Genomic DNA, 11,552 nt, shown 5'->3' on the forward strand with positions numbered 1-11,552 from the left:
ATGTGGTGGGGACTGGTACACTTCACAAAATAGATGGCATCATGAGGCAGGAAAATTATGTGGACATATTGAAGCAACATCTCAAGACATTAGTCTTGGTCGCAAATGGGTCTTCCAAATGGACAATGACCCCAAGCATACTTCCAAAGTTGTGGCAAAATAACTTAAGGACAACAAAGTCAAGGTTGTGGAGTGGCCATCACAAAGCCCTGACCTCAATCCTATAGAAAATATGTGGGCAGAACTGAAAAGGCATGTGCGAGCAAGGAGGTCTACAAACCTGACTCAGTTACACCAGCTATGTCAGGAGGAATGGGCCAAAATTCACCCAACTTATTGTGGGAAGCTTGTGGAAGGCTACCAAATACTAATTGAGTGTATGTAAACTTCTGACCCACTGGGAATGTGATGAAAGAAATAAAAGCTGAAATAAATCATTCTCTACTATTATTCTGGCATTTCACATTCTTAAAATAAAGTGGTGATCCTAAATTACCTAAAACAAGGAATTCTTACTAGGATTAAATGTCAGGAATTGTGAAAGACTGTGTTTAAATGTAGTTGGCTGACGTGTATGTAAACTTCCGACTTCAACTGTATGTGCTTTTACCAAGCGACAGTACCCACATTTTCTGAACAGCTCGGGACACTACACAAACCCAGTGAACCTGATAGGAAGACATGAGCCTGGAATGTCTGAAAAATAGGCAGTGTACACATAGATTGTACAACACATTTGAGACAGTACAACACATTTGTGACACAAAGGGGAGTTTGTCTGCACAAAAATGTTTACACAACCGTTGTCTCAAGTGATTTATATCATTTGTACAACCTGAGTGTGTAGGGGGACATAGTGTTCGGTTATTGAATACAGAGCCACATTTCTGAACGCTTTGTTCAGAAAATGCAAAGAAAGACAAAGAAAACATGATGGCATCTTAAGTTCTTGCTTGATTGGTTATGGTTTCTATTCAAGGTATTGTGAGTTGAATGGTAGGCAGGATGGGGCTCATATTACACATTGTTATAGCTTCAGTCTTGAGTTCTCATCTCAAAACACCCACAGTAATTGACATAATCCGGTGATCACAGTGACTAGGCAAAAATAAAGAATAAATGCCATTTTACCGGTCAACCATGTATGCATAGTGTTGTGCACCTTGCAAACATGTGTTTTCATTGTGTTCATTGTGTTCAGTTGGGTAATACACAGTAATATCATGGGATTATGTGTTTGTAGAATGTTTGATTTTGGGACAAAGTGAACTCCATTTGAACAGGTGTTGGTCTTGGATGGACCAACGTGTTAGTAACCTAAACCACAAACACAGATGAAAGTTATGATAAAACGAGGAGTCAATTATGACTGCTACTGAGGTCCTTTAGATAAGAATCCTGTCAGGTGTAGCCCATTACTGCTTGGCTGTAACAAAAAACTGCACCGACACCAGCAGTGGCAGGTGACCAGATTGCCCAATCCTGGTTTAAAGTGATGGTTAGAGTTTGTGTCATCTTCATACCATTGTTCTCATGCTACATTATGCCTAACGCAGACTTGCCCGTTAACACCTGAGCTTCACTCCCACTTTTGCAATGAAGATCTACAGTGTCTGTGTACATACTGTACTTTCCATTACTTTTGCTGAAGGGATGGGTTGTCACGCAGTGGCCCGAGAACAAAATGTGAAGAATTGGCACACCTGGCTACCCGTCCGGCTACCCGTCCGGCTACCCATCCTTCCAGTATAATAACCCTGATGTGTTGTCTGTCAGACACAGAGGAGTAGGTACAGCTCGATCAGCTGTGCTGTTTTACACTGAACACTGTTCATCGCTTACCTGAACTGAACGACTGGTAAGAACATTTTTATTTAACGGACTCATTGTTTTGACCTGCGTTGTATGTTGTATGTTGAATGTTCAGTGAAAAAGTTAATATAGGTACTTTGAGAAATGTGATGTACTTTGAGAAAATGCGTGTTTTGATAATTGAGGTCTCACAACATCATTTGCTAGCTCAGGAATATCCAAATATAAATACGTAAATAAATATACATTTTAAAATTGTATATATTTTCTATATTTAAATACAAGAATACATTTTAAAAAGTTGATGTTTATTCATCCCTTACGGTGATAGCTTTGAAATATATTGGTACACTTGACAATACATTTTAAAACATACATGAAAGTGTTGGTTGAAAAATCCTTAAATTACCTGCTCAGGTTTCATATTTTTTGCCTACAACAATAATGTAAAGCCTCTCATGAACTTCAATTGAAGTTTCATTCCAAAATTATATTATTTAGGTACCTTCATGTGTGTAAAATATTAATGTTCTCAGATTCTTAATTAATAGATTTTAGATGTGTATTAAAATGGGTTTTGTTGCAAAATTATATATATTGTTTAGCTGGAATGGAATGTCCGTATCCTGTATATTTGACTGTGATATGTGGTTGTATCACCTAGTTATCTTAAGATGAATGCACTAACTAAGTCGCTCTGGAGAAGAGCATCTACTAAATGACTAAAATGTCAAATGTAAATATTTTACATACAGATCTCATGTTACTGTATTGATTAATTTAATTTAATTTTATATATTGACGTCACAAATGTATGATAAGTTCTCTATTAAAAATGTAGTTACTTATCACATTTGACTGTGTAAAACCCAGCAGTGCTACTTATTCCTCTGAGAGTGAGAAGGATATATAGCGTTTTGCCACAAAACATTATTATTTGTCTCTCTGAAATTAAACCATCAAGTGATAGATTTCAAACAAATACACGTCTGTCATTGAACACCATGCCACGATTAGATGGTGAAAAAAAAACATCCATCTCTTTCATAAGTTCTTTAAACAATAAAAGCTCATTTACCAACATTTCAGAAAAAATGTGTGAAGAATTGCTGTGTACAGTGCATTCGGAAAGTATTCAGAACCCTTGACTTTGTCCACATTTTGTTACGTTACAGCCTTACTTTAATGACGAAGCAAAAACAGGTTTATAGAAATTGTTGCAAATGTATATATTTTTAAAACTGAAATATCACATTTACATAAGTATTCAGACCATTTTACTCAGTACTTTGTTGAAGCACCTTTGGCAGCAATTACAGCCTTGAGTCTTCTTGGGTATGACACTACAAGCTTGGCACAAGCTTCTTCTCTGCAGATCCTCTAAAGCTCTATCAGGCTGGATGGGGAGCGTCACTGCACAGCTATTTTCAGGTCTCTCCAATCGGGTTGTTCAATCGGGTTCGAGTCCGGGCTCTGGCTGGGCCACTGAAGGACATTCAGAGACTTGTCCTGGAGCCACGTTGTCTTGGCTGTGTACTTAGGGTCCTTGTCCTGTTGTAAGGGGAACCTTCGCCCCAGTCTGAGGTCCTGAGAGCTGGAGCAGGTTTTCATCAAGGATCTCTCTGTACATTTACATTTACATTTAAGTCATTTAGCAGACGCTCTTATCCAGAGCGACTTACAAATTGATGCAAACACCTATGACAACCAGTGGAGCAGCCACTTGCATCTAACTCTTGTTGGGGGGGGAGTGAGAAGGATTACTTACCCTTACTTACCCTATCCTAGGTATTCCTTGAAGAGGTGGGGTTTCAGGTGTCTCCGGAAGGTGGTGATTGACTCCGCTGTCCTGGCGTCGTGAGGGAGTTTGTTCCACCATTGGGGGGCCAGAGCAGCGAACAGTTTTGACTGGGCTGAGCGGGAACTGTACTTCCTCAGTGGTAGGGAGGCGAGCAGGCCAGAGGTGGATGAACGCAGTGCCCTTGTTTGGGTGTAGGGCCTGATCAGGGCCTGGAGGTACTGAGGTGCCGTTCCCCTCACAGCTCCGTAGGCGAGCACCATGGTCTTGTAGCGGATGCGAGCTTCAACTGGAAGCCAGTGGAGAGAGCGGAAGAGCGGGGTGACGTGAGAGAACTTGGGAAGGTTGAACACCAGACGGGCTGCGGCGTTCTGGATGAGTTGTAGGGGTTTAATGGCACAGGCAGGGAGCCCAGCCAACAGCGAGTTGCAGTAGTCAAGACGGGAGATGGCAAGTGCCTGGATTAGGACCTGCGCCGCTTCCTGTGTGAGGCAGGGTCGTACTCTGCGGATGTTGTAGAGCATGAACCTACAGGAACGGGACACCGCCTTGATGTTAGTTGAGAACGTCAGGGTGTTGTCCAGGATCACGCCAAGGTTCTTAGCGCTCTGGGAGGAGGACACAATGGAGTTGTCAACCGTGATGGCGAGATCATGGAACGGGCAGTCCTTCCCCGGGAGGAAGAGGAGCTCCGTCTTGCTGAGGTTCAGCTTGAGGTGGTGATCCGTCATCCACACTGATATGTCTGCCAGACATGCAGAGATGCGATTCGCCACCTGGTCATCAGAAGGGGAAAGGAGAAGATTAATTGTGTGTCGTCTGCATAGCAATGATAGGAGAGACCATGTGAGGTTATGACAGAGCCAAGTGACTTGGTGTATAGCGAGAATAAGAGAGGGCCTAGAACAGAGCCCTGGGGACACCAGTGGTGAGAGCGCGTGGTGAGGAGACAGATTCTCGCCACGCCACCTGGTAGGAGCGACCTGTCAGGTAGGACGCAATCCAAGCGTGGGCCGCGCCGGAGATGCCCAACTCGGAGAGGGGTGGAGAGGAGGATCTGATGGTTCACAGTATCGAAGGCAGCCGATAGGTCTAGAAGGATGAGAGCAGAGGAGAGAGAGTTAGCTTTAGCAGTGCGGAGCGCCTCCGTGATACAGAGAAGAGCAGTCTCAGTTGAATGACTAGTCTTGAAACCTGACTGATTTGGATCAAGAAGGTCATTCTGAGAGAGATAGCGGTAGAGCTGGCCAAGGACGGCACGCTCAAGAGTTTTGGAGAGAAAAGAGAGAAGGGATACTGGTCTGTAGTTGTTGACATCGGAGGGATCGAGTGTAGGTTTTTTCAGAAGGGGTGCAACTCTCGCTCTCTTGAAGACGGGAGGGACGTAGCCAGCGGTCAGGGATGAGTTGATGAGCGAGGTGAGGTAAGGGAGAAGGTCTCCGGAAATGGTCTGGAGAAGAGAGGAGGGGATAGGGTCAAGCGGGCAGGTTGTTGGGCGGCCGGCCGTCACAAGACGCGAGATTTCATCTGGAGAGAGAGGGGAGAAAGAGGTCAGAGCATAGGGTAGGGCAGTGTGAGCAGAACCAGCGGTGTCGTTTGACTTAGCAAACGAGGATCGGATGTCATCGACCTTCTTTTCAAAATGGTTGACGAAGTCATCTGCAGAGAGGGAGGAGGGGGGAGGATTCAGGAGGGAGGAGGAGGTGGCAAAGAGCTTCCTAGGGTTAGAGGCAGATGCTTGGAATTTAGAATGGTAGAAAGTGGCTTTAGCAGCGGAGACAGAGGAGGAAAATGTAGAGAGGAGGGAGTGAAAGGATGCCAGGTCCGCAGGGAGGCGAGTTTTCCTCCATTTCCGCTCGGCTGCCCGGAGCCCTGTTCTGTACTTCTGTTCTGTACTTCTGTACTTTGCTCTGTTCATCTTTCCCTCGATCCTGACTGATCCACCAGTCCCTGCCGCTAAAAAACATCCCAACAGCATGATGCTTCCACCACAAGCTTCACCGTAAGGATGATATTGGCCAGGTGATGACCGATGCCAGGTTTCCTCCAGACGTGATGCTTGGCATTCAGGCTAAAAAGTTAAATCTTGGTTTCATCGCACCAAATAATGTTGTTTCTGAGAGTCCTTTAGGTGTCTTTTGGCAAACTTCAAGTAGGGCTGTCATGTACCTTTTACTGAGGAGTGGCTTCCGTCTGGCCACTCTACCATTAAGGCCTGATGGATGGTGTGCTGCAGAGACGGTTGTCCTTCTCTAAGGTTCTCCCATCTCCACAGAGGAACTCTGGAGCTCTGTATGAGTGACCAACAGGTTATTGGTCACATCCCTGACCAAGGCTCTTCTCCCCGATTGCTCAGTTTGGCCAGGTGTCCAGCTCTAGGAAGAGTCTTGGTGTTTCCAAACTTTTTCGATGGAAGAATGATGGAGGCCACTGTGTTCTTGGGGACCTTCAATGCTGCAGACATTTTTTGGTACCCTTTCCCAGATCTGTGCCTCGACACAATCCTGTCTCGGAGCTCTACGGATAATTCCTTCAACCTCATGGTTTGGTTTTTGCTCTGACATGCACTGTCAACTGTGAGACCTTATATAGACAGGTGTGTGCCTTTCCAAATCATGTCCAATCAATTGAATTTACCACAGGTGGACTCCAATCAAGTGTTCTCTGTTTGTCTGTTGCCAGTTTGTCTTGTTTGTCAAGCCAACCAGTGTTTTTGTGTATATATAATAATAATATATGCCATTTAGCAGACGCTTTTATCCAAAGCGACTTACAGTCATGTGTGCATACATTCTACGTATGGGTGGTCCCGGGAATCGAACCCACTACCCTGGCGTTACAAGCGCCATGCTCTACCAACTGAGCTACAGAAGGACCACTGTGTCAGCTCCTGCTTTTCCCCAGTCTCTCTTTTCTCGTCCTCCTGGTTTTGGACCCTTGCACGGCCTGACCTTGTACCCACCCGCCTGACCACTCTGCCTGCCCTTGACCCTGAAACTGCCTGCCATCCTGTACCTTTGCCCCACCTCTGGATTACAGACCTCTGCCTGACCTGACCCTACCTGCCGTCCTGTACCTTTGCCCCGTTGCTGTAATAAACATTGTTACTTCGACGAGGTCTGCATCTGGATCTTAACTTGATTCCTGATAGTATAGCGTTTTGGAATGAAACTCTTCAATTGTGCCCTTTGTGTAGAACAGCCTTACAGCTTCTCTTTGTAGGATAATCATGTATTTTGTTATCCTATATCTTTCCATACCATTCTAAACAGATCACCCAGAGACAACATGAAGCTGGAGCTGCTGGTGGTGTTGGCTGTAGCAACCCTGGTTCCCAGCCTGTCTGAGGGGCTGCTGCTCTCCAAATGTGAGCTGAAGAACAAACTGGCAGAGGCTGCTGACCAATTCAATATGAATGAGAAAAATGCAGCAAAGGGTGTCGAACTGGACGACGTCTTGGCCAAAAGTGGGTTGTGAATTCTATGTCGGCCGATTGTATTTCTGCGAGTTTCGAGAGATTACTTGAAGGTGGTGTGAGATAGCAAAAAACGTCAATGTTACTGCACAACGTCTCAAATTTAGTTAAAGGGGAAGTATTTAACAACTTAATGTTAAAGCGGTCGTCAACCTAGAAGTCTATGGGCCTGGAGACTTTTTCTTTAAAGAGCCACTACAAACTTCAGTGAACTTCAGCCTAAATCAATTGGGATGATAAGGGCAATTTACAAAATTGAATGGCCAAATCAAGTGAAATAAACTCAATATTTGATTAAAGTTCATTAAAGGTGATTTGGCCATGAAAAATAACATTGCACGGTTGCCGCTAGCTAAGGTTAGTTGAAGTTTGTAGTGGCTGTTTAAAGAGAGAGAAAAAACCTGGATTACAGTTTATTTTATAGACTACTTTCAGGGTGAGGAACCATCCAACATCAAGTTGTAAAATACTGAACTTCCCCTTTGATGATGGCACCCTGAGGATCATGTCAGGCTTTTTATCACATCAAACCCTTTATTTAACTTGGTCAGTTAAGAACAAATTCCTATTTTCAATGACGGCCTAGGAACAGATTTGTACCTGGTTAGCTTGGGGATTTGAACGTGCAACCTTCTGTTGGACTAGTAACCTTCCAGTTACTAGTCCAATGCTCTTACCACTAGGCTACCCTCCCTCCAGGTACTGCTGTTTTAAAACTTCCAAATATATAATCTCTCTCTATTCCCTTCCTGCTCTCACTGTGACTTGGTTGGTTCAGTTATCTGCAGTTTGGAGCTAAAGTCTAGCTTAAACACCAGCCTTGTGACCAACCTTGTCCTGCGCAAACCTATCCTGCATAAACCCAAAAGGCGCCGCATCAGCAGGAGACCTGTGAGACTGTTCGGGTGCAAACGTCCAGGTAGAGATGTTGAGTCGAAGGAAGATGGAGTCAGCTCTGAGGGAGAAGAGGACAAGCCTAGACCTAATGGGAAGCCTGGGGGAATGAGCCCAAGACCTATAGGAAAGCGCGGGGAAATGCAACCAAAACCTATTGGGGAAACAGAGGGAGTGAGCCCAAGATCAGAGAGGCCTGAGGGGAAGAGACCGAGACCGAGACCGGGACCGAGACCAGGGAGTCCTGCGAGAGGAAGGAACAAGCGTGAGGCCGAGGAGTCCACTGGTGATGAGGAAGAACATGACAAAGTTGAGGCGCAAGAAAGCAAAGCGGCTGAGGAGGAAGAGTTTGGCGGCTATGAGGACGAGGGTGATGAAGATGAGGTTGACGAGGATGAGCTGGACGAGGAGGACCTCGAAAAGGTAGAGGCGGAGCTGGACGAGCAAGAAGGAGAGGAACTAAATGAAAGAAAGGGGAACAGGAGGAAGAGACACATGCCAAAGCAGTTCAGAGGTCACGGACACAGCCGCAAGCCACTGCCACGTAAGCCGATGCGCAAGCCATTCAGGCCATTCAAGCCGATCAAGACCCTGTCCTTCAGCTTTTTTGGTCTCTTCCAGCTGAGCAATCGCCTCGCCTGCATCTCCTCCAACACCACTCGCTCTCTCAATCTCTGTAAGACAGAGTGCAGCTGTGAGTACAAACATCTTTCTGTCCACAACCTGTTTAACAGAATGTCATCAAATGCCTGCATGTATGTATGTACAGTACATGTATGTATGAAAAAATGAATGAAATAATAAACGTCAGGCTTTTGATCATGTCAAACCCTTTCTTTGGTGTTCAACAACACACCTCCAGGTACTGCTGTTTAAAAACGTCCAAATACATAATCTCTCTCAATTCCCTTCGTGCTCTCACTGTGACTTGGTTGGTCCAGTTTGGTCCAGTTATCTGCAGTTTGGACCTAAAGTCTGGCTTAAACACCAAGCCTTGGGACCAACCTTGTCCTGCGCGAATGAATGAACGAACGAACAAACAAACAAACAAACAAACAGATGGATTGTTCTTGTGTCATGAACAAAGACAAGACAAGAGAATAGAACTAGTGGGTTTCGTAATCAACCTCACTTCCCTGTAATCACACTCACTCCGTTTAGTCCTACATTAGCGAACCATTTTAAGGTGCAGGGCTAAGATACCTGCAACGTGCACACAAAGGCCTTAGGTAATCGACGGGAACTGTACTGACTGTATGACTGTGTTTCTGCCCTTCCAGCCTTCGTTGATGATGACATCCGTGATGACATTGCCTGCTTTGTGAAGTCTCATGCCTGGATGTAAGTTAACGACTGCCAATACCAGTGAATAGTTAGGACAATGACATTGATGTCACACTGATCTTGATCCATAAAACATGAATTAGAGTGAAGCAGCCCCCTGACAGCACAAAACAGGTGTGGTTTGGGCCTTAATTACTGAAATCTTATTCAATAGAAATTTGACATTCAAAATGCAATAACATAAATGGTTACTTTTGTACGGTAAATAGTCTTTTAAGCCGTTGTACAACTTTGAAGCAAGAATATACAATAAGAAAATAATCATCACCATTTTCATTTGTCTATTCCAGGAAAGGTCTGAGGTTCCCATGGAAATGTGCCAAGCTGCAAGCCTCTGAGTACTTTGAGTGTGACCAACCACTTAATAACAGTACTATGAGTACTTTGAGTGTGACCAACCATTTAACACTACTATGAGTACTTTTCAAACAACAACATGGCATTTTCCTTCCTTCTCTGAATTCTTATCTTCTGCTAAAAGCGCCACTTAGCAGATATGCTACTTTCCATCACTTCTAGATGGCGTGCTAGGAAGGATTTGAGCCCGTTTTCCTTGGGACAACAAGTGGCTCCTATAGACATTAGGCAACAATATCCCATTCTCGTGCTCTCCTCCAACTGTCCAACTACCACCAGTAAGGAAGTTCAATTGAACAGATGCAATTTTGTTGAAAATGTCTCCTTTGTTGCTTGGTAACATTGCCTTCTTTGAAAAACCAAAATACATAAAATGATCATAAAGACTTTTGGTTTCCAGTGTATTATTTCCTACATGCCAATATTTGAATGTCTGTACATTGCTTGTGTGTATTAAATAAATACAATTCTATTAAATGAAGCATTCCATTTTAATCTCAAAGAACTGAAACCCAACATGTATTATTAAGTTGTCATTATATGGAGGGATGATCATGGTATGAAATGAGATATGTAGAATAGAAGCTACCAACTGGGTACAGACATCAATTCAACGACGTGGTGGAATAAGTACCCAATAGTCATACTTGAGTAAAAGTAAAGATACCTTAATAGAAAATGACTCAAGTCAATGTGAAGAAAAAAAAGTCTAAAAGTATTTGGTTTTAAATATACTATAAAAGTACTTAAGTATCCAAAATAAATGTAATTGCTAAAATTTACTTAACTATCAAAAGTAAAAGTAAAAATAATTTCAAATTCCTTATTTTAAGCACAACAGAAGACACCATTTTCATTTTTTAAAATGTTTTTTTTTAACAGATAGCCAGCGGCACACATTTAGACATAATTTACAAATAAAGCATGTGTGTTTAGTGAGTCTGGCAGATCAGAGGCAGTAGAGATGACCAGGGATGCTCTCTTGATAAGTGTATGAATTTGACAATTTCCCTGTCCTGCTAAGCATTCAAAATGTACTTTTGGGTTTAAGGGAACAATGTATGGAGTAAGGAGCGCATTAGTTTCTTTAGTGAAGTAAAAGTAGTCAAAATATAATAGTAAAGTAAAGTACAGATACCCTAAGAAATAACTTAAGTAACATTTTAAATTGCCGATTCAACGTCTATCTCACGTTGGTTCAATGTAATGTTGTTGAAATGATGTGGAAACAACGTTGATTCAGCTAGTGTGTGTCCAGTGGGTATTAACAGAACATGTCACGGGCCTTGGGTCAGTGGATGTTTGGAGCTTTGGAGAAAAAAAAAATGGGGGTAACAACAATAACAAAAACGACAAACATACCTAAGCAAACATGGTATATCCCAAAAATATAGCCTGTGCACTGATTTAAATCATATCTTGTGGTTCCTCTAATGACAATTTTGTCATTTTGAAAACATGATTAACAACGTAATCTGTACACATTGCATAACTTGATTATTCATCAAACTGACTGGGAGCAGAAATCCGCCCAATATTATCCAAATAATGTTAATTCTGCACAAAATCCCCAATTTAGACAGGCCCACTGGACTAAAGATGGACACATGCTTGGCATTCTCTCAACCAGCTTCACCTGGAATGTGACCGTCTGGAAGGAGTTCCCACATATGCTGAGCACTTGTTGGCTGCTTTTCCTTCACTCTGCGATCCCAAAACAACTCAATTGGGTTGAGGTAGAGTGATTCCGGAGGCCAGATAATTTTATGCAGCCTTCATCACTCTCCTTCTTGGTGAAATAGCCCTTACAAAGCCTGGAGGTGTGTTGGGTCATTGTCCTGTTGAAAAACAAATGATAATCCCACTAAGCGC

General features: G+C 43.3%; 1 protein-coding gene across 1 annotated transcript; it reads left to right on the forward strand.

Annotated features, from left to right (window-relative positions):
• Positions 1 to 1,619: 1,619 nt before the first annotated feature.
• Positions 1,620 to 10,066, forward strand: LOC118389186 (uncharacterized). Its single transcript, XM_035779004.2, has 6 exons — positions 1,620 to 1,858; positions 6,883 to 7,076; positions 7,864 to 8,673; positions 9,260 to 9,320; positions 9,614 to 9,684; positions 9,726 to 10,066. Exons 2-6 carry the CDS (start codon positions 6,899 to 6,901, stop codon positions 9,812 to 9,814), a joined length of 1,209 nt encoding a protein of 402 aa, XP_035634897.1. The 5' UTR covers positions 1,620 to 1,858; positions 6,883 to 6,898; the 3' UTR covers positions 9,815 to 10,066.
• Positions 10,067 to 11,552: the final 1,486 nt, after the last annotated feature.

This window comes from Oncorhynchus keta, chromosome 10 (assembly GCF_023373465.1).
Source record: "Oncorhynchus keta strain PuntledgeMale-10-30-2019 chromosome 10, Oket_V2, whole genome shotgun sequence".
Taxonomy (NCBI): domain Eukaryota; kingdom Metazoa; phylum Chordata; class Actinopteri; order Salmoniformes; family Salmonidae; genus Oncorhynchus; species Oncorhynchus keta.

Coding starts and splice junctions, on each gene's coding strand:
- LOC118389186 (XM_035779004.2), top strand. CDS start 6,899: ATGAAGCTGGAGCTGCTGGTGGTGTTGGCTGTAGCAACCCTGGTTCCC. Junction 7,077..7,863: donor GGACGACGTCTTGGCCAAAA/GTGGGTTGTGAA, acceptor TGGTTGGTTCAG/TTATCTGCAGTTTGGAGCTA. Junction 9,685..9,725: donor CTTTGAGTGTGACCAACCAC/TTAATAACAGTA, acceptor GTGACCAACCAT/TTAACACTACTATGAGTACT.